The 22,496-nt window shown below is 53.1% G+C and overlaps 1 protein-coding gene across 2 annotated transcripts in view; it reads left to right on the plus strand.

Moving 5' to 3' along the window:
- The window catches only part of ABCG1 (ATP binding cassette subfamily G member 1), a 65,614-nt gene extending 45,038 nt beyond the window's left edge, over nucleotides 1–20,576 (plus strand). Inside the window, exons 5-15 of one of the 2 annotated variants that reach the window (XM_061422303.1) lie at nucleotides 2,442–2,492; nucleotides 6,307–6,452; nucleotides 6,605–6,728; nucleotides 7,608–7,722; nucleotides 10,997–11,181; nucleotides 11,321–11,422; nucleotides 12,464–12,632; nucleotides 13,593–13,693; nucleotides 13,799–13,957; nucleotides 15,230–15,348; nucleotides 17,022–20,576. In XM_061422303.1, the coding sequence (XP_061278287.1) occupies nucleotides 2,442–2,492; nucleotides 6,307–6,452; nucleotides 6,605–6,728; nucleotides 7,608–7,722; nucleotides 10,997–11,181; nucleotides 11,321–11,422; nucleotides 12,464–12,632; nucleotides 13,593–13,693; nucleotides 13,799–13,957; nucleotides 15,230–15,348; nucleotides 17,022–17,250 (1,500 nt within the window). In that variant the 3' untranslated portion in view covers nucleotides 17,251–20,576. The remainder of the gene's footprint in view (nucleotides 1–2,441; nucleotides 2,493–6,306; nucleotides 6,453–6,604; nucleotides 6,729–7,607; nucleotides 7,723–10,996; nucleotides 11,182–11,320; nucleotides 11,423–12,463; nucleotides 12,633–13,592; nucleotides 13,694–13,798; nucleotides 13,958–15,229; nucleotides 15,349–17,021) is intronic. The other variant, XM_061422311.1, reaches the window with a different exon arrangement.
- Nucleotides 20,577–22,496: the final 1,920 nt, after the last annotated feature.

Raw genomic sequence — 22,496 nt, forward strand, 5'->3', positions numbered from 1 at the left:
TGTCCAGCAAGGTCATCAGACATGTAATCCTACACAACCACACGAGAAAGGGTGCCTTGGAGAGTTTAGCGGTTAGCCCGGGCATCTTGTACAGTGGGGTCTAGGATGGCCTGGCGTGGTCTGTACTCTTTGGGCAGACTGTGACCTAGCCCTGTGCCAGGTGGACAGGGACCACACTGACCCACTGTGGGCTGTGGAAGCTGCTAGGGAGCCTCCCAGCCAGGAAGTCAGTGGGCAGCCCTTTCCATGATGGAGCATGGGTCCATGGGGCTGCCTGCTTCTCTGCCATCTCATCTGCGGTGCAAGGCAGTGCCTGGTCTCCAGGCTTCTCCTGACACACTGGGGACCTTCCCAGATAGTCTACCTCGTGCTTGGGCAGTAGACGAGCATTCACCATGGATTTCCACAAGAGAGGTCTTGCCTTGCACTCCTGACACACACGGGGCCAGGCTTCCTCTCTGCGGGGTTGCAGAGAGGTAGATGCCCAGCATTTTGGCTGAAGGGCAATTCCAAGGGATCCTCAGCTCAGCAGAGAGAAGCAGAGAAGGTGTTGGGTAGGTGGTCTGCCTTCTAACCTGCTGCCCCAGCAGCCCTAAGTGCCCAGCAGCCTGACCATGTAGCCCCTCAGGCCTCCAAGTGGCTGTTCTCATGGGGGCATGGGCTGCTCAGGAGGAGTTTGCAAATAGGATTGTGAGGTTGGGAAATACGTGATTTTTACTTACCCTCATTGTGGATTCTGAGGATTCCCGCATTGTCACTTCACCTTCATCTGGGGCGACCAAAGCTTCATTCCCTGGTTACTTGTTTGAGAAACTTCACTTCGGTTTCTAGCTCTGTCACCACTTTCTTTTGAAAACGAGATCTTCGACTCCTGTTGCCACCTCTGTCTTCCCCCTAACGTGTCTCCAGGTTCTGCTGGGAAATCCATTTATTTTTCAGAATTGAAGTCAATTACATTTTGATTTTGAGAACTTCATGATCCCTTTGATAAATACTGTGAAGTTAATGAAAAATGATTAACTGAGTAAATGAGTTATTCTCAGTTAATGAGAAAGGATGGGCTTCCCAGGTGGCGCTGGTGGCAAAGAACCTGCCTGCCAATGTAGGAGACATAAGACACTTGGGTTTGATCCCTGGGTCGAGAAGATCCCCTGAAGGAGGAAATGGCAACCCACTCCAGTATTCTCGCCTGGAGAATCCCATGGACAGAGGAGCCTGGTGGGCTACAGTCCATAGCGTCACAAAGAGTCAGACACAGCTGAGGTGACTTAACACGCTGGCACACAATGAGAAAGGATCCCTTGTACTCTGCAGGGTCCTGTCCCACACGTGGGGATGGTGTTGGCCACGAGCCCTTGGTGGTGCCTTTCCGTGCGCTGCTTCTGACCCTCTGCCCCCAGGCAGCCTGAGACATGACACTCGGAGTCACATGGCTGGCAGCTGCTCCAGCCTGATTCTGGGAGCTCAGCCTCTCAGCCCCTCACCCCTGCATCACAGTTTCTTGAGGGGCCACTGGGCAGCCTCCGTAGCTCACCAGGTGGGCAGGTTCTGACCTCAGTGCTGTGCCGAGGAGGAGACTGAAGCCCTTGCTTCCCGAGGTCCCAGGAATCGGCAGAATGCTGGCCATGGTGATGGCTACTCAGGCCTTCGCCAGACAGGGTCAGGGGCCCCGTGTGTGCTAGCAGGCGGGATATCAAACCAAACAACAGAAATAACAAAACTAGACCCTTTGTATGTTGTTGTTGTTCAGTCACTAAGTTGTGTCCGATTCTTTGTGGCCCCGTGGATTGCAGCACACCAGGCTTACTTGTCCTCCACCATCTCCTGGAGTTTGCTCAAACTCATGTCCATTGAGTCGGTGATTCCGTCCAACCATCTCATCCTCTGCTCCCCCGTCTTCTGTTGTCTTCAGTCTTTCCCAGCATCAGGGTCTTTCCCAATTAACTCCTTTTGTGTGCCACTTGCCAATTTCTGTGGTGTAAATACTCCCACTGTGGAGAATGGTAAGCTGTCAGTGGTTTCACAGGTGGCTTTGTGAAATTCCTGACAGTGATCTTGAAGCCTCCAAAGCCTGGGGAGTCCACGTCGCTCAGTTACCCACATCTAACTTCCCTCAGGGACCAGCAGAGAATCCACGGAAATGACTGGAAGCATCCCAGACCTCACTGCTCTCCAGGACCTTCCTTAGTGAAGCCGAGGGAGGTGGAGAGCCTGGACCTCTGTGGGTTTCCTCTGTCATCCAGCAGCTGAGCCCCTGGGGCCACTGCTCTCTGGGACCTTCCTTAGTGAAGCTGAGGGAGGTGGAGAGCCCGGACCTCTGTGGATTTCCTCTGTCATCCAGCAGCTCAGGCCCTGGGGCTCTGGGGCTGCCGTCGCTGAGTTAGGTTGTCTTGCTGCTGGCCATCTGTTCTGACCCATACTGCTGCTCTTGTCCCCTACAGGTATCTGCACACCTCAAACTCCAGGAGAAGGACGAAGGAAGAAGGGAGATGGTAAGTGTATGCTTGGGTCACATGAAATCCACTTGGCAGTCACATGTGGAGGGGCCTCTGGGGACTGACTTGGCTTGTGGCTTGGCGCCTGGCTGTTTTTGTTGGGGGGTCAGTGGCATAGCAGTGTGCCCTTGGACTGGCACACACCTTGAATGACCATGCTGCCACCAGACAGATGCAGCTCACAGATGTAGCAAGGACACGGGCTTGAGGAACCAAGCTCAGGCTTAGACCCAGCCCTCTGCCCTTTTAGTTTCTGATACACTTTATACTCCATTGTTTTTGATAAAACACTAACAGTGAAGATGGTTAGTCATCCACTTAAAAATAACCAGCCTCCACTCCTACACACTTGCAAGAAGAAATTTGGTTCTTACCTGTTATTAACCAGCCTTTTAAAAATAACACAAGCAAGTTTCTGAGATGACAGAGATCTTGTGATCCTTTTCATTGCTTTTTTGCCTCCCTGAAACCCCAGGGAGCCAAAGGGTGTTGGGTAAACAGACCCAGCGGGGAGCACCAGAAACCCCCACTTAGTGGGGAGGCCTGGTTTATATTTATACACTGTCTAAGACAAACCCAACTCCCCTCCTCTCCACCCCATGGCTGGCACTGGTAGAGTTCCAGTGTAAGATGGGATTTGGTGAAATTCTACTTTTATTATCCTGTCTTCCTGTGCCTGTAGGGCCACAGGCCAGCAGCAGAGAGAGCAAGATCTGTGGGGTTGGTGCCAGCAATGCAACTCGGCTCTTTATGTGACCATGCAAAATGGAATGAGTTCAGTTCAGTCGCTCAGTCATGTCCAAGTTTTTGTGGCCCCTAGACTGCAGCACACCAGGCTTCCCTGTCCATGACCAACTCCCGGAGCCTGCTCAAACTCATGTCCATCGAGTCGGTGATGCCATCCAACCATCTGATCCTCTGTCATAGAAAACAGTCACAGTGTCAGCAGCAACATGACAGTCGATAGGATGTGATGTAAACTGCCTTGGGTTTCCCAGATGGCGCTAGTGGTAAAGAACCCGCCTGCCAATGCAGGAAGCATAAGAAACCCGGTTCAATCCCTGGGTTGGGAAGATCCCCTGGAGGAGGAATGGCAACCTTCTCCACTATTCTTGCCTGGAGAACCCCATGAACAGAGGAGCCTGGCGGGCTACAGTCCATGGGGTCACAGAGTTGGACATGACTGAATGACCGAACATGCACACATCACAAATGACCTTGGAGCATGGTGTGTCTTTAGGGGCCCTCCTGTCCCTCCCTGTGCCCTCCTCTCCCAACCTCACTCTTCAGAAACCTGAAGATTCAGGTGGGAATTTGAGAGGATGAGGAAATGGCACATCCAGGGTAGGGAAGCCCGATTTCTGTGAGGAGTGAAAACCCCTCCTTGTAGATGCTTCACATGGACTCTGGTTCTGTAGCTGAAAGGAATAAAATGGATGAACAGACCCCAAAACACAGATGTGGGGAAAAAGCATGGGAGGCATGGGTGTTTCCACCACCACTCTGTTCTGAAGGGCGAGCCTCAGACACAGGCCAGCCCCCTGGAGGATGGGTGAGCAGATGTGGGGGATCAGAGGGTGAACCTGCCCTGAAGTGAAGCAGAACTAAGCCCATTGAGGGGACCCTTCAGGCCAGGCCTCCTGGAAACCACTGGACAACCTGAGGCCAGATCGTCCAGCGCCTGGGACTTTTGTCCGTAGCTGCCTCCTAGAGATGGGAAGCTGAGTGCAATGCTCTCATTAATGTCTGAGCTCCCAGAACAGATGCAATCCATGAGTAAGTGGGTGTGGGATGGTTTGCCTGCAGCATGGTCCGGGGGACCAGCCTTTCCAGGTGGGAGGGGGAGCCGGGAGGGAGCGTTTGCTAAAGGGCGGGGGCGAGGAGCACGTGTGTGCCTCTCAGCTGACTCCACAGAGGAGCACCCACAGCCAGTCCTTCAGCCCTGCACCTGCTCTGTCTGTCAAGTGTCGACCGGTCCTCCTCGCCCTCAGCAGGGTCCAGCCCCCTCCCCCCTCAGAACCATCGGCAGGGCTGCGTGATTGTCCAAGGAGAGGACAGGCCTTGACTCATTTCCCTCCAGCCCCGTTGTGTCCCTGGGTCCTGGCTGTTTACTTCTCGAGGAAACATAAAAGACTGGAATGTTCCAGCAGGTAGTGGAATGTTGCCCAGTCCACCTCGTTTCCCAGAAAAGTGGCCCCAGCCTCGAGAACCCCCCAGTGAGGGGTCTTCCTCAGGAGTGAGGTCTCCCAGGAGGGGACATTGTTCTTTCTGATTCACTTTAAAACAAAACCAGCCTTCAGGGCGTCACTCCTGAGAGCATCCTAGACAAGATGCCTGCACGCAAGGGAAACAGGAGGTGCTGACCTTGGCGTCCGCCTCCAGCATCCTTCCAGTGGGGCAAAGGGCAAGAAGGGAGTGGGTGGTCTTCCTCCTGAACCTTTGGACTGGATTCCTGGAGACTGCCGGAGCCATGTCATCCTGGGAAGGCCAGTGGACTGTCCACACGAGGGAAAGCGTTCCTGAAAGATGGCCTTTTCTGGGCAACCTCGCTGCGAGCTTCTGGGATGGCGTGCCTCAGTGGCTGTATGTTCTAGAAGAGGTGGTGGAGCTGGGTTTAGGGCTCAGCAGGGGAAAGGCCAAGCAGGATTCAAATGCAGATCTATCTGACCTGCCTGCTTCCAGTGCGTGGAGCAGTAGCACCCCAGTCCTTCCCATCACCAAGGCCACATTGTGTCCCGACCGCGCAGAAGTGATTCAAGAGCCAGAGTGGAAATTTTCCTCCTTGAGTTCCTTCTCCTTGAGGATGACCTCAGCTCCCTAGAGAAGTTGCTGGACTAGGGTCCACCTGCTGCCACCATGGGCTAGGACAATGGCCCAGGGAATTCTGGCAGGACCTCTGTGGCAGGTTGTCTCGCACCCCACAGGGAGGTGAACCTGACAAGGAGGCCAGAAGGGCGGCACCTGACCTCTGCCTTCTTGTGGCCACCTCCAGAAGACACCAGGATGGACCCGAACACTGACCGCTGTGGATGAACTGATGAACGGTTTACACTGAACTCTTCTGACCTTCCTGCTCCTGAGTCCAGCCCGGATCAGGGATGGGGCAGCCAGGGAGGGCTGAGCACACAGTGGGCTGTTTATACCTTGGTTCCCAGGCAGCTCCCAGGGCAGTGTTGGCAGGGTCTCTAAGAGAAGCAGTGATAGCTTTAAGCAGTGTCATTGCCTTGCTGCTGAATCAGAGGCCTTCTTTTCCCATTTACAAGCGTGGATGGAGCTCTGTCTTTCTGGGAGACCTGGCCTGTGTGGTTGAGTCCACGGGAGCTATGTGCACTAGCAATAGTGTGACTAACAGCTGTCGCCGAGTGAATGCTTACCATGTGCCAAGCGTTTTATCTGTTATAGCATTAAACTATCAGGGTGGCCCTCCCCTTGGTGCTGGTCAGAAACCCAGTCACTCGTCCACTTATGTGTCCATGGATCCACCCTTTCTGCAGTGTTTATCCAACACCTTCTCGGCCCTGGCCCTGAGTGAGGCTCACACATGAACGGACTTGCTAGGTTGCCAGCCAGAGGCAGGACCAGGACTCCAGCCCAGGCTGGCCTGGCCCCAGCCCTGCCTCTCAGTCTCCTGAGTCTCAGCCTCCTTAATCAGGACATCAGGCCTGGCAACGCTGGGGTGGGCCGGATGTGCGGTCCCTCCAGGTGTGTCTGGGAGTTGGGTGGAGAAGGAGATCGGAGTTCCATGTGGGCCCTGTAGGTGGCGAGGAGCGGCTGTGATCTCTGATGCCACTCTGCTTCTGCTGTCCCCCAGGTCAAGGAGATCCTGACGGCCCTGGGCCTGCTGTCCTGTGCCAACACGCGGACCGGCAGCCTCTCGGGCGGTCAGCGAAAGCGACTGGCCATCGCGCTGGAGCTGGTGAACAACCCTCCCGTCATGTTCTTCGATGAGCCCACCAGGTAATCAGGCCCTGCCCTCCCCGCCAGCAGAAGGGGCCACCTCTCTGCCCGCCGAGGAGCTCAGGCCAGCCTGCACAGACACAACCAGGGCGCTCTGAATGAGGGGTCTGGTTGGGGCTCACAGACGTCTCACAGTGTCCCTTGACTTGCAGTGGCCTGGACAGCGCCTCCTGCTTCCAAGTTGTCTCCCTGATGAAGGGGTTGGCCCAGGGCGGCCGGTCCATCATCTGCACCATCCACCAACCCAGTGCCAAGCTCTTCGAGCTGTTCGACCAGGTACGTTGGCCCACTGTCATTGGCCTGGGTGAAACCAAATCTAGGTACTCGCAGCTTAGTTCATGAGGGTGTCTTCATTTTTGAGTGGCCTTAGGTGTTATGTTTCTTAAGACATTGATGCCATAAGCACTTCAGGTGGCAGGGCCAGAGGGGATAGGAAGAGCTGGCCAGTGTCCTCTCTCTAGGGTCTTGGATGAGTCACTGACATTACTGAGGCTTCATTAATGGCCTCCCTGATGACAGGAGGGGGACACTTGCCATACAGAATTAGATGGCAGGTTGTGATATTTGTATGGTACCATCTCTTTTATAAATCTTATGCTTTTATATCATCCTGAGCAAAAAAATGTCCCAAGGAATGCAGTGTGTATAGCTCCAAAATCTGGCCTAAGCAAGTTGTTAGCATGAGGGGAAGAAAGGCAACAAAGAGAATAATTCCTGGTCATATGATAGCTTCTGTCTTTCCTGACTTATCATGGATTTCCCTTTGAACTTTGAGTCCTTGGGAGGTAACATAAAGCTGTCCTGAGAGAGGAATTGATGGATTGATGGATGAATGGATGGATAGATAGATGGGTGGATGGTTAGATGGATGGGGTGAATGGATGGGTGGATGGATGGATGAGTGGATATATAGATGGATGGACAGGTGAGTGGATGATGGGGTGAATGGGTGGATTGATGGATAGATAGATGAATAGATGGATGGATGGTTGGGTGAGTGGATGGGTGAGTGGTTAGGTGAATGGATGGATGGATAAGTGGATGGATAGATGGATGGATGGGTGGGTGAGTGGATCATTGGATGGATGGATTGAGAGTTTCTCTCCCTTTACAGAGTAAGGCAGAGTTGATGTTTTCCTTCTTACTCTTTTTCAGCTTTATGTCCTCAGTCAAGGACAGTGCGTGTACCGAGGGAAAGTCTCAAACCTTGTACCGTATTTGAGGGACTTAGGTCTGAATTGCCCAACCTACCACAACCCGGCCGATTTCGGTGAGTTGAGCCTTGACCAGCCAAAAGAGGGTCTTTTTTATTCCTGGTGGGTTTCCACTCTTACCTTTAGCCTTCAAATCAAGAATTACTTTAATGTTCCACAGATAGTTCAAGTGCCGTCCTGAGGCAGAACTTTCAAGACCAAGTCAAAAGAGGTTTTCTTTCCTCCAGATGAAATACCTGGGACTAGAAACAAGGGATCTGTTGTTAGGCCAAATATTTCCCAATACTTGACTGTGTGATGCTTTCGGTCTAAAGGAAGTTATTTCTAAAAAGAAATAACCTTTAACAAATTCCCCTTTGCATTGATTAATGCAGATGTTAAAATTCAGCTTAAATTTTGACCAAACACAACAAATTTTGGCCAAAGCAGTTTTGAACAAGACCCTGGGATCAAGGGCTTCCCTTGTACTTCAGCTGGTAAAGAATCTGCCTGCAATGCAGAAGACCTAGGTTCGATCCCTAGGTTGGGAAGATCCCCTGGAGAAGGGAAAGGCTACCCACTCCAGTATTCTGGCCTGGAGAATTCCATGGGCTCTATAGTCCATGGGGTCGCAAAGAGTCGGACATGACTGAGTGACTTTCACATCACTTCACTGGGAACCCAGGACTTTCCTAGTAGCTCAGACAGTAAAGCATCCGCCTGAAATGCAGGAGACCCAGGTTCAATCTCTGGGTCTGGAAGATCTCCTGCAGAAGGAAATGGCAACCCACTCTAGTATTCTCACCTGGAAAATTCCGTGGACAGAGAAGCCTGGCGGGCTATAGTCAGTGGGGTCGCACAGAGTCAGACACGACTTAGCCACTAACACCCTGGGAGCCTAGAGCCCAGGTTAATGACAGGAGTCGCTCCTCCTGATCCAGAGGCTGCAGCTTCTGTGCTTTGCAGCTCATGCTTTATGAGCTCCATGCTCAGTGCCCCCAGGGCTCCCGCTTTGGCCTTTCCTCTTGGCCGGAACCCTCCAGGGCACTGACACCAACGTCCCAAGTCACTTCCCCACCAGATCTGCCCATTGTGCAGCCTGCACGTTTGTCTGCAGATGGCAGCCCCTTTGCGTCCAGCGCCTCTGGAGCCATCTCCCTGTCCTCCTGTCAGATCCACCACTTCTGCTCCCTGCTGTCCAAGTGCAAGAACTTGCAACCCCCCTTGCTTGCCTTCTTTTCCTTTTGAGCTTCGTAGTCACTAGACCACCAAGTGCTTGTACACCCCGATCCCGTCCCATTCTCCCCCTCGACCATGGTGCATGGGGTCCTGTCCTGGCCATCGTGTCCTGCTTCCCTGGGGCCCCACAAGCTGGGTGGTCTGAAACAAGAGGAAGTCATGTTTCAGACTCCGGAGGCCAGAAGTCAAGGTGTCTGCAGGGCCGGGCTCCCTCCCGAAGCTCTGGGGGAAGGTCCTTCCTGCCTCATCCAGCTCCTGGAGGCTCCAGTGGTCCTTAGCCTGTGACCCATCCCTCCAGTCTCTGCCTCTGTCTTCACATGGCTTTTTTCTCTGTGTTTCTCTGTGTGTGTCTGTATGTCACCTCCTCTTCTAATAAGGACACCAGTCATTTGATTCAGTTGTTATTCAGTCGCTAAGTCATGTCCGACTCTCTGTGACCCCATGGACTGCAGCACCGCCAGGCTTCCCTGTCCTTTACCATCTCCTGGAGTTTGCTCAGATTCATGTCTATTGAGTTGGTGATGCCATCCAACCATCTCATCCTCTGCAGCCCCCTTCTCCATTTGCCTTCAGTTGGATTCAGGGCTCATCCTAAATCCAGGATAATTTCATCTCAAGATCCAAAACCAATTACATCTGCAAATAACCTTTTCCAAAGAAGGCCACATTCTGAGATTCCAGGTGGACATGAGTCTTTTGGGGGGGCATGCTTCAACCCATTCCATTCCTCCTTCTTGGTCTCCTGGTCATCTGCCTTCCTCACTCAGTTGTTTTACTTTCAAGCATCCAGCCCCAGCAGTTCCCCAGACCCCACCTTTCCTACACATCCTCTCCCAAGTTGTGTTCCATGAGATGCTATTGCTGGGAAATGCCTCTCTCTTACAAGAAGGGCGCTCTGACGAAGCCGGGCCAGAGTGGGGTGAGCGGGAAGGAGATGCGGGCCGAGGGAGAGGAGGAGGAGTCTTAAGCATCCTTGATGGTGGGGATGGTCAGGTTGGCTGCATAGTCATTCAGGAGCAAGGACAGTGGGGGACAGGTGCTGCTGAACAGGGAAGGGCGGTGAGGTCCACGGCCAGCAGAGAGGTGAGGACCTATAAGGAAGGACAGATGGGAGGAGAAGGAACAGGGCACTGGGGAGAGCCCAGGGAGGGGCTCCTCAATATCATGCCTGAGGAGAGGGAGAGACGTGGGGAGAGAGGGGCTGTTTGGAGGGTGGTGGGTGTGAATGACCAGCAGAGCAGGCAGTTCTGGCTGGGTTGGTGTCATTGATCATGACATTCTGGTGGGGCCAGGCTCTCCCGGTTTGTGATCCGATGCAGAGAGAGTTAGCTGTCCTGGCCTGGGCTCTGGAAACAGCTGGTTTTGCCAGAAAGGGTCCCTGGGGGCATTGCATTAGCAAGAATCTTACTGAGATGAAGGATCAGGTCCTACATCAGGAGGAATGGGGGAGGGTGGAGGGAGAGCACAGGTGGGAGGAGAGGAAGGAGCAGCAGGTGCCAGGGGAGGGTGGACCCCAGAGAGAAAGAGCAAGGCGGGACCTTGGACAGTCTGGGGTACAGAGGAGGCATGATACCAGGGTCAAGGAGGGTCGGTGGAGGTGATGCTCCCTGGGGATCTGAGAGGTGGAGCTTGTAGTCCAAAACCTCAGCAAACCCCTCTCAGGACCCCCAGCACTTCTTCTTGGTCCCAAAGAGCTGCCTCAGTGCTCATCGCTCACCCTCATCCTGGGAACTGCCTTCCCAACAGGAATCTTGCTTCCTTCTGCCCTCCTCTCAGCTCCATCTCTGATGCATGCATGCCCATGACCAGCACTCAATAAATACTAGACAGATGAGTAAGTTAATAGATGCATGAGCTCATGACTTCTCGGGCTGTCCAACATCACAATCTGTATTTGCATTTCCAGCCTCCTGATATGATCAACGGCCTTGCTGGGCGTTGAGAAAGGAAACATTGGCCGCTAAATGATTTTTATCACACCATTAGCATCCTCACGCGGCATCTATATAATCAGTTAAAAGATATTCCCACCGGATTACTGACTTTGTTGCAAAGGAAGAGGCCCACATGAGCAATGCTGGGCTGAACGCTCTGTCTCTCTCCTCTGTGCAGTCATGGAAGTCGCGTCCGGCGAGTACGGCGACCAGAACGGCCGCCTGGTGAGAGCGGTCTGGGAGGGCAAGTGCGACTCTGACTGCAGGAGAGAGCCTGGGGGCGATGCCGAGGTGAATCCTTTTATTTGGCACCGGCCCTCTGAAGAGGTAAAGCAGACAAAACGATGGAAGGGGTGGAGAAAGGTAATGCACACCCCCAGCCCCCGGGAGCGCTGCACGCCGCCCTGCACACCTGCTGCACGAGCACTTTCCTCAGCTCAGAGGAGGGGGCGTCCGGGGGCCGGGGGGCTCACCCCTCCTCTCCCCCTTGGTGTGTCCACAGGACTCCACTTCCATGGAAGGCTGTCACAGCTTCTCTGCCAGCTGCCTCACCCAGTTCTGCATCCTCTTCAAAAGGACTTTCCTCAGCATCATGAGGGACTCGGTAAGGCGGTGTGCAGTGGTCTCCATGGCAACAGAAGCTGAGGGGTCACCTTTGGGTCTGTTCATCTGCTTGCGCTTTCCTTTTTCTGCATCAGTCAGTTTTCTGTGACGCCGCAGTAACAAACACTCCCTGGCTGCTAGTGGTTATGACAGTAGTCATGTCTGGTTCGTGTAACCCGTGGGCGGCTGTCGGTTGTGGTCCTGCCCCATGTGTCTTCTCGTCTGGGGACCCAGAATGGAGGACCGGCTCCGGTTCTAGAAAAGAACGTGGCAGGGGAAAGTGTCGGAGAAACCCAGTGGCAGCCCTTATAGCTTCCTGCTCCTGGCGGGGTGGCGGAACCTGCCACTGGTGCTCACGTTCCATTGGCCAAGGCTGGCATCAGGGAGGGGATTCCTCCCTCTGAGAAGCCCCACCCAGCAGAGGAAGGAGTTGGTGAAGGATTGGGAATCAGAACAAGATCCAGCCTTTCGAGTGGACAATCTGACAGCCTGTGTAGGGGGTCCCTGAGTGCCCAGGAGCCTCTGGAACCCAGTTTGAAAGATAGAGGGGCTGGGAGCCATCCAGCCCCTGCTCTGCAAGGGTGGGTCTGTCCTGCGGCCGTTCTTTGTCCGCTTCACCACCGTTCTTGTCACTTGTCCCCTCCTCCGAAGGGACACAGTCCTGGTTTGCTATGTTGAAGGGGATTTAATGCAGGATAGAAGTTCCTTCTGCTTGAACAGCAGTGAAATGCTGCCCTGTGAGTTTGTGTGTGTATGTGTGTGCGTGTATGCACACACACACTCACATGAGCTGGTGTAGGGTCCTGGGCTTGGTATAATGGAAGCTTAAACTAAGGGTAGTGAATGAATGGGCTTCCTGGGTGACTCAGTCGTAAAGAATCCGTCTGCAATGCACAGGCCTCAGGAGAAGCGGGTTGACTGCCACCTTTCTGGAGGGAAGGGGCAGAAGCCTTGACCGCCCCCTCTGGGGCCCCTGGTCTCCTTGTCCTCTCACTGCCCACCTCCGAGCTTGCACACCTGAGTGTGGACCTCGTCTGCCCAGGTCCTCACGCACCTGCGGATCACGTCCCACATCGGCATCGGCCTCCTCATTGGCCTGCTGTACCTGGGGATTGGGAACGAAGCCAAGAAGGTCCTGAGCAACTCCGGCTTCCTCTTCTTCTCCATGCTCTTCCTCATGTTCGCGGCCCTCATGCCCACCGTCCTCACATGTGAGTGCCTGGTCCAGCCTGCGCCCACCCCTCCTTCCTTGTCTGCCACTAAGTCGTGGCTTTCTTGGCCACAAACATAGAGTGTTTTATTTTATTTTTTAAAATACCATTTTCTTTGTTGACAGATGTAGGTATGATTGTATGTTCTGTTAGATGAGAAAATGCATACCATGTTTAAGCCAAAGGAGTGAATCACTAATGGAAGATCTGTAAGCCTTGTGGAAGGCTGAGAGATTTTAAAAGGTTTTCTAATTGGGAACCCCTCAAATGCTACTGTGTGAGCATTACCTCATTCAGTTAAGATAGCCCTGGTGCAGCCAAATTTGTGAGCGGGTAAAGCTATTCTGGGTTGGAAAGATTCCCTGGAATAGGACACGGCAACCCGCTCCAGTATTGTTGCCTGGAGAATTCCATGGACAGAAGAATAGGGCGGGCTACAGTCCATGGGGTCGCAAAGAATTGAACACGACTGAAGTGACTTAGCATGCAGCAATGCTGTTCTAGGTGGATTTCTGTGCAATTCTAGGCTGCTTGCAGAGCAGGCTGCCCTCAGCCGCTTCAGGGGGACAGTGTGGAAAACTGGCTTCACCAGGTCTCCCAGCCTAGATAGCTCCTCCAGCAGTGCCTCCTCCTTAAGTTGCCCTGAGTTTACAAGGGCAGCTTCTGAGGACTTGCCCAGGGAAAGGCATTGCATTGTCAGTTACTCAGTGAAAACAGGTTCAGCAGGAGATACTTGGACCAGTCACTACAGTGATGCCAGCGTACTAGGCAGTTTCTCCAGGCAGGTGAATCATTTCATACCTTTCCATTCAAACTCCAGATATTAATACTTGAAGCACTTCAGATTCACAGGAAAGCAGCCCAAGTTGGGGCTGCAGAGGGCCTTGCAGGAGACCCCTTGTCTGAGTTCTTGGAGTGCTGTAATGTCCGAGTGACCCTTTTCACTTTCCTGCCCCCTAGTTCCTCTGGAGATGAGCGTGTTTCTCCGAGAACACCTGAATTACTGGTACAGCCTGAAGGCCTACTACCTGGCCAAGACCATGGCGGACGTGCCCTTTCAGGTGCGCATGCGCCCTGGCGTGGCATGACGGGGCGGGGCTCTCCAGCATCCCTGGGGGGCGGGAGGTGCGGCTTGCAGGTGAGGGTGACGGGCGCTGTGTTTCCAGATCATGTTCCCCGTGGCCTACTGCAGCATCGTGTACTGGATGACGTCGCAGCCGTCTGACGCTGTGCGCTTCGTCCTGTTCGCGGCACTGGGCACCATGACCTCCCTGGTGGCGCAGTCCCTGGGCCTGCTGATCGGAGCTGCATCCACATCACTGCAGGTACCAGCCAAGGATGTACCATGGGGCGGACCTCGCTTCCCCACCTCCACCCATGTGGCTGGGGCTGCGGGCCCTGTGGGCTCAGTACCCCGCCCCTGAGACCCCTCCTCCTGATTCTGTCCTGACTTCCCAGCCTGGCTTCAGCAGGTCGGTCAGTCGGTCGCTGGGGAAGGGATCAAGGTGTCCTGGCTGCTCAGGATTGGCAAATTGACAGCAGCAGGTGGCCTTACGGGTCACGGGGCACACCAGTGCTGTTCTCACCAAGCACCTGTTTGGGGAGGAGCGGCTGGTCTCTGGCACAAGGACGGGCTGAGTTTGTGCCCAGAGGCCAGCTGGACCTGTGATTGAACATGAGCTCATTGAGTCTAAGCACCCCCACAAGTTAGGTGCAGTCCTCCCATTTCACAGATGGGGAGACTGAGGCCCAGAGAGGCAAGGTGATTTTGTCACAGTCACGCAGCCAGCTCTCAGGCCAAGCTCTCAATTCCTATGTTTTGTTGCCTCTGTGGGATCCACACAGCTGTTCCCCAGACAACCCCATCACAGCTCACACTCCCACCTGCCCAAGCCCCTCCACATGCCCCTTCTGGATGTCTGGTGCCACCTACTCCCAGCCTGCCAAACCCACTGTGTGCACAGTTTTTGCATCTCCAGGGCTTCATGTGTTCAGGCCAGTCTGAGCCTTAGGAAACAAAGCCAGAAGCCTGGGGAGTCAGCACCCCACGGCTTTCTGCTGCCCCCTCCCCTGCTGCGTGGCCTCGTGTTCCATGTCCACGGCCTCTGGGCAGCACCCGCATCCATGGGCGGGAATGGCAGTGGTGTCCATCTCACAGCCAACAGCCGTAGAAAGTGCTGGGCCCATGCCAGCTGCTCTCGGCACCCAGGGAGTCTCACTCCTGACCCTTCCTTGCTGGGACACAGGATGTCAACTCCTCAGGCGTGTGCCTCCCACCCCACAAGCGCCCTCATGGCCCCACCAGCATCTCTCTGTCCCTGCTTTTCAGGGCCTCCATGCTCTTTCAGCCTCCGTCCCCTCTGCTGGGTTCTGCTGGGTCCTGCTGGGCACCAACCTGGCTCCTCCTTGTGCAGGAGACCAGACTGCTCCTCCCCAAAGGGGTGCGTCTGTGCCATCCTGGTCCTGGATGACCTGGATGACCTGGACGACCTGTCCTGACAGCTCTGGCCCTTTCCTGGAAGCGTGGGCTGTGGGCTCCGGGCCCCCTTAGGAGGAGGGGGTGGGTAGGAGTAAGGTCCTTCTGTGTCCCCTCCCAGGTGGCGACCTTCGTGGGACCCGTCACGGCCATCCCTGTGCTCCTCTTCTCAGGGTTCTTCGTCAGCTTTGACACGATCCCCACCTACTTGCAGTGGATGTCCTATGTCTCTTACGTCAGGTAGCCTGCGGGGCCCCTTAGAACTAGGGGCCTTTAGGACAACAAAGGGAAGGGAACTGGGGACAGGCAGAGGCTCATGAAAGCCCCTCCTTGGCCGTCAGCTAGATGCGAGGTGGATTCTCAGGTCATGAACCTAGAAAGTATCAGTGCCTTTTTCTTCCCAGTTGTGTGTGCCTCACCTTCACACACAGACACACAGACACACACACACACACACTCGTGGATAAAATAAACCCTAGCTACTGGTGCCCTGGAAATGGCAACTCACCCCAGTATTCTTGCCTGGAGAATCCCATGGCCAGAGGAGCCTGGTGCATTATGGCCCATGGGATCGCAAAGAGTTGGACATGACTGGGCGACCAAGCAAGCATTCACTGGTGCCCTGGACAAGCCATGGCAACCCCATGTCCTACGTGCTTTAGAGAGCTGCCTTGAAGAATTTCATTCTTCTCTGGAATAAACACTGCTTATAACAAGGTTCTTATTGTTGTTCAGTCGCTAAGTCATGTCTGACTCTTTGCACCCCCATGAACTGCAGCACACTAGGCTTCCCTGTCCTTCACCATCTCCCAGAGGTAGCTCAAATTCATGTCCACTGGGTCAGTGATGCCATCCAACCATCTCATCCTCTGCCACTCCCTTCTCCTCCTGCCTTCAATTTTTCCCAGAATCAGGGTCTTTTCCAATGAGTTGGCTCTTCACATCAGGTGGCCAAAGTATTGGAGCTTCAGCTTTAGCATCAGTCCTTAATGAATATTCAGGACTGATTTCCTGTAGGATTGACTAGTTTGATCTCACTGAAGTCTAAGGGACTCTCAGGAGTCTTCTCCAACACCACAGTACAAGGTTCTGAGTAAGAAATCCAGTGGAAAACAAGACATGTCTCAAGCGTCCTCATATTCTTGAACAAGACTGCTCTGGTGCCTTAGCACTTCAGCATCAGATTTCACGCTCTTGGCTCACAGGCGCTTTGGCACCTTGGCCCTCAGCAGGCAGGGCCGGTCATTAGAGCTTGTGCCCCCAGCCACAGCCATTCCACATGACACCTAGGGTCCCAAGCTGTGAACAAGCTTGTGTTTTCTAGAATGTCAATTCAGAGCCAGGTACATTGTTCCCGAGAACAAAATCGAAACAAAGCCCTTGTGCAGAGTTTCAGCAATGGTGAACCTTTCAAGACTGAGAAATCAGAGACCCGTGTCTTTCTTCTCGGAATTAGCATTTTTGTTCTGATAATGCAGAGCTGGAACAGAATGAAAGGTGGTGCAGAAATGTTTTATTCAAATGCTCTGCAGGCCTTGAAAAGCTCTCAGACCTTTTATTCTATTTAACTGTTAAAAAAAAAAAAGGTGTGATATCAGAAGTGATCAATGTGTTTTTCCATTCGTGTCACCTCTGAACAATACCCACTCTTGGTTAAATTTGGGTTGTTTTTTTGTGTGTGTGTGGAGACTTTGGAGGCAAGGAAATTGGAAGACACTCGGTCAAGCTGTTGAGTGAGTTTATGCTAGGAAGCTGCAGAGTGGTTAAGAAGTATTCCAGGAAAAAAGACCTCCAGGGAGGGAGGGAGCCAGGCTGAGGATGGGGTGGGGGGGTCAGTGTACATTCCACAGACATGGGCAGAGGTAGGGATGGGGGGGTCCTGAGCCCTCCTCACTCTGGCGTCCCCCCCTCAGGTATGGGTTTGAGGGGGTCATCCTCTCCATCTACGGCCTTGACCGGGAGGACCTGCACTGTAACACCAACGAGACCTGCCATTTCCAGAAGTCAGAGGCTATCCTGCGAGAACTGGACGTGGAGAACGCCAAGCTCTACTTGGACTTCATTGTCCTGGGGATTTTCTTTATCTCCCTGCGTCTCATCGCCTACCTCGTGCTGAGATACAAAATCCGGGCCGAGAGGTAAAGTGCTGCAAAGCCAGAGAGAGGAACGTTGGACACCGTGGCCATGGGCCACTTCCAGAACCCTTGCGGGCTCAAGGACACAGACCCGCCTGTGGACCCTGGGGACTACGTCGGGTTGTCAGGCAGCGAACCTGTGCTGGACTTCGCCGCCCCACTGAGTTGGGTCTTCTCTCCATTACCCTTTCTAGCTATAACTAGGAAGAAGATGTAGAATGGTCTTTCTTTTTCACATGCAGAAATTTTTAAAATACAACCCCTGAGGCAGAATTTAAAACTGCCACATAGTGGGTGGCAAGAGGCTTCCTCAGCAGAATTCTTCCTTCTCACCAGGGAGCTCTGGTTCTGCACGAGGAATGTGGGTGGTTTCCCGGGGCCCCTGGGCAGTCAGATGTCCAGGGGTGGAAAGGCGAAGCCAAGAGGGACTCCATCCTGTGACTGGTATTTTCATAGTTGCATCTTTCTACAGTTTGTCTCTTTTTCCAACGAGAAGTCGTTTTCCAAGTCAAAAGTCGATCAATTTCATTCATTTCCAGAAGCTATACCTTTTTAGTACTTGGTGAAGAAAATTATTCAGGGTAAACCTACTTCGTGGAGAGATGTGAGGGGTTTGGCTTGATCGCTGAGCTGGTCTCATTTGCAGACAGAACCTGGGAAAGACACAGCTGCTGGTTGCAGGTTGGAGGAAAACCTTGGAACCAACCATGTGCACTAAGCCATGCGGGAATTTTTTAAGTTGTACAGAAAGTTGTAAGGCAAATTCGGCTATCTCTTTCAAAATCTTTTATTTCCCCCGTGCTTCTTATTTTCACTTAAGCAAAATATATTGGGGTTTTTTTTTCTCCTAACTTTCTGAACACCTTAATTTTGCCTAAAAATTCTAGAAGCTCAATCCTGCTGATTTTTTACAAACATTTTCTCTTCCCTCACTTATCACATCAACTACCTCCACTGAACCTGGGCTCAGAGAAACCCAGATGTGAATGTGCAGGATCTGCAGGTGTAGCCCATGAAAGATGTACTAATTGCATAGGAGGGAAGATGCTGAGATTTCCTGAGAATCCAAGGCCTTTGTAAAAAACTGGCAGAAGCTTAGTGTGGCCAAGACTCTGGAGCTCCATCAAACTGTGTACTGAGAGCCATGGGAGATGCTGTCTCCCACATCTGGTTTCCATGGCAACTCAGCGGCACCATCATCTTTTCAGTCTTTCCGGATTGGAAACTTCTTTCCAATGATGCGATCACCTAAGCAAAATCCCTCTAGGGCAAGAATCATGGGCACTTCTGTAGGGTTAATGGCCTTTGAATTCCTGGCAGGAGCCTGTGTGCTTGTCAGAATCAGTGTGGCCACAGGGTAGAAGGGGGTTCAGGCCAAAGAAGGTTTCTGAAGGAAACAGAACTATTTTCCCCTTCTAGGATGCTGTAACCTGGAATCAGGGTCTCCGAGTGAATCTGCTTTTTTGTTGTATGGAAGTTTGATTAAAAAAAAAAAAAACCCTTACTGCAATGGCCTGAGATAATATCCGGGCTTCCCAAAGTGGCTCAGTAGTAAATAAACCGCCTGCCAAGCAGGAAATGTGGGTTCGATCCCAGGATCGGGAAGATACCCTGGAGAAGGAAACGGCAACCCACTCCAGTATTCTTACCTGGAGAATCCCATGGACATAGGAGCCTGGCAGGCTATATATAGTCCATGAGGTCACAAAGAGTCAACACGACTGAGCAACTAAGCAACAACAAAAGATAATATCCAAGTAACTTGTTGATTTTATTTTCCTAAATGGGCTTAGTTAAGAGGTGGGGGGGGAGGGTGACGTGCCATCTTTCACACATTGAAATTTAAACCAGGGCCACTTGCCAAGTCTAATTCTTTTAAGTAATTTCTGAATGTAATGACTTGGATCTTCCTTCATCTGTGATTTCATTTCTTCATTTAGAAGGAAGGAGGAAACTTCGGATGAGTGATGTGCTGCCTTTCTGGTTGTCAGTATAGGTGAGAATGTAAGTCCAGAGAATCTCTGATCCATGGGGTTGAGGAGAGGAAGGAGCTCCACTGTGTTCTAACCCCCGTGGCTCCTCAGAAGCGTCAGGTCCTGGCTTTGCTGACCAGCCCATCTTGGGAGCCTTTCGCCTCTGTCTGCAGTACCTCAGACCTCCCTTTCACCTACTCTTACTGAACATCAGCTTGAGAATTAAATGCTTCCAAAGCTTCGTATGGGTGACATGGGAAGGAAAGACACCAGGTAAACATTTTACAAAGGTGCTGGAATCTGATTAAGTCACCTTGGGAGAGGGCCCTTCTGGACCAAGAAACAGGACTTAAGCTTTTAGGTAAAAACTCATCCTAGAGATCCACAGAAAGGTCATTTTCCCACCTGAGAAAGGTCAGGGGCAGGCCAGTGCGTGAGGTAGAAAGGCCTCCGGTGGGTTCACGGCTGAACATCCCCCCGTGTGCCTAGCATCCATCATTCCTCACTGGGCGGCCCGGCTGTGTGCCTAACCAGCTCCTCTGCTTGGGTCCTCACTCGCTAACGTGTATTGATTCCCCCTCACCGCCTCCCCGCCCCCCGCATGCTTGGTGCAGCCAGAGCACCGAGGCTGGGGAGGCTCAGTGAGGCCCTGGGTGCTAGGACCAGGAGAGAGCCAGGTCTGACCCCAAATGCTCTATTACTTTGCTCTGCCCTCTTGCCTCCTATTCTCAGTGTGTGAATGGACTCGAAAGTGCTTTTCAAGGTGTAAAGTGCGAAACGAGGATAGTTCTGGACTTGCTGTCACCGTGCAGACCATGGGGATGGGGGGCAGCCTGCTCGTCTTTCCTCAGTTGCCTTTTGTAAGGGGGTCCCGAGCTGGCCTGGGGACCCAGCTTCTTACCCCTACCCCACCCACCCACCCACCCTGTCTCAGTGGAGAGGTGCCTTCCTCTGCCCGTGCCTGGCTGTAGCTTCCTAACGCAGCCTGCCTGTGGGCTGGCTGGGGTCCGAGAGGGTCCAGTGTGTGTGTGCCTACGAGTGTGTGCACACATGCGCAAGGGCATGCGCCAGCTGGCTCCGGGTGTGTATCTCACAGTATTATCTGTGGCGTCTGTAAATCTTTACTTGTCCTTTACTCCAAGAAGGAAAGAGAAAATTCCCCGACTTCACACCTGCCGAGCAGATGGTGAAGCATAGTCAGAACCAACTCAGTCTTTCAGCAAATGCCGGCTTGATCAGCGTGTGGCAGAAAGCAAACCCAAACGACCCAGCTGGGCGGAGGGAGGTGCAGTGTGTATGGCCATCAAGTTAGAGGCTCTGAAGAAATAAGACCGCTAATAAAATATTTTATAACTTTTCACTTGTGTTCAGTGTTAAATGCTTCAGACTCAAAATACTGGGCTTGGATCTGACTCAGTAAAGGGGAGGGGTCTTTGTTTGTATTTGGAATTATCCTTGCTGACGTCCAGCAGAGGTTCTGGTTCATTCCTCAGTGGCCCCGTCTAACGCCTGATTGTAAATAGTCTCCTTTCTCTCAGTAACTTTCGTGTCTCATGTTGAACTGTCTTAAAGTTCTGTTTTTCTCCTCTGTGTTCCAGCCTCCTCACCCATCTCTTCCCCGCCCCCTTGTTAATGTGAGCCAGGGCTTTAGAAAGTGCCGACAGCCCAGATTCACAGGGACCATGTGTGCCTCCCTTGCGATAGTCCTAGGGGACAGGGACCGTGGAAGCTGGTGTAGGGTGTTGCTCGGCTCCCTGGTTTTGGTCAGGAAATACACCCAGAGCCACACTTTCCAGGGAAGTGTGTTTAGGGCTCGTTGTCATCATGGGCTTGCCTCTCTCCTTGGGGACACAGAGGATGGAGCCAGGCAAGTCCCAGGATGGGCGGCCCCTGCGTTTCTGCTAAGTGCCCGGAGAGTGTGTGCAGACACTGAAGAGCTCCCTGGAGTGGGGCAGGCTTGAGAGCCTCCCTCTGCTTCCTCTCTGCACCACCGCTGCCCTGCGGATCCCACCCTTCTCTGCAGCTTCCATTTAAGGTCTGGTCCTTCCGGTCCCTGCACTTGACCTCCTGCCTCAGGGAAATGCCCCAGAGACAATCGCCTTCTGCAAAAACAGGTGTTTCTGATGTCCCTATTGGGGGTCCCCCTGGGACCAGAAATGGGGGAGCCCCACACCCTCCCTGTGGAGTCCACTTTTCCCACCTGCAGGCTCCATGCAGCCTGGGCTGAAAATCCCACTTTCTGGGCAGGAAGTCGGCATGCAGTTGAAGCATTCAGGCATGTCCTTCTGAGGCTCAGCCCAGGTTTTCTGACAGCTGTTACATGTCCTCCCCCACTTCTTCTTCCCATCTTTGAGGAAATGAAGGTTTAGCATTAGCTTCATTTTTGTTATCTCTGAATGCATCAGCGTGGAATCAGTCCTCAAACAGGCATTCACTGTGGCCTATAACAGTGGCCCTGAGGCCAGCCAAGGAAGCCAGGTTTCTACAGACGACTCAAGTGAATTCAGGCCAGACTTAGAGCCCCTGACACCTCCCTGTTCTTAAAATAGACCTTTAACATCAGAGGAGAAAGTGCACTGGCTACCACCTTCCAGCCAGCCAAGTGGTCATCATTGGAGGGGCACAGCCTCAGGGCTTTTCCACCATGTAAAGCTGCAGAGAAAGGACAGAAGCACAGAAGTGTGTCCTCATTTGCTCACAGGCCAGACAGAGCCTGTCAGCTGGGTCTGGGCCCCACTTTGGGAGGGAAAATGGGCTGTGAGTATACAGTGGGAAGGCCAGACCCAACCAGTCTGCTCCCCATTCCCACGGAGACACCCCCAAACCGAGGATAGGGCCACAAGTATGTGTGAATTTCTCCCTGGGGCTCATGGTTTTAACCAGATGTTGGAAACAGCCCGAGCCCAAGCCACAAAAGTGGAAAAGAGCAAAGCAGAAAACGGCTACAGTCAGCCGAAGTTCTGTCTCCATGGCCCGCACCCTCTGCTTGAGGTGTCTATAAATATGAGCGAGAACCCTGCACAAGCGTTTAACTGTGGCCCCGATTTTGTGTACAGTTAAATGGTACTTCCTATGTTCACTGATGCTAGTACATCTGGTCCTGGGGAACTTGGAAGCCATCTGCTGGTACCTCTGCAGGATGGAGGTCATCCCTCACCTGCAGCAGGGCCAAGGTGAGCTGGGGTGGAGATGCTGAGGCATGGCCAGGCAGTGAGGTGTGACAGTCCCTGACCTGCTTGGGGGCAACTTCTCAAGCCCCCCAGGGCGTCTCCTTGAAGGA

The sequence above is a fragment of the Bos javanicus genome, chromosome 1 (genome assembly GCF_032452875.1).
Source record: "Bos javanicus breed banteng chromosome 1, ARS-OSU_banteng_1.0, whole genome shotgun sequence".
NCBI classification, from domain to species: Eukaryota; Metazoa; Chordata; class Mammalia; order Artiodactyla; family Bovidae; genus Bos; species Bos javanicus.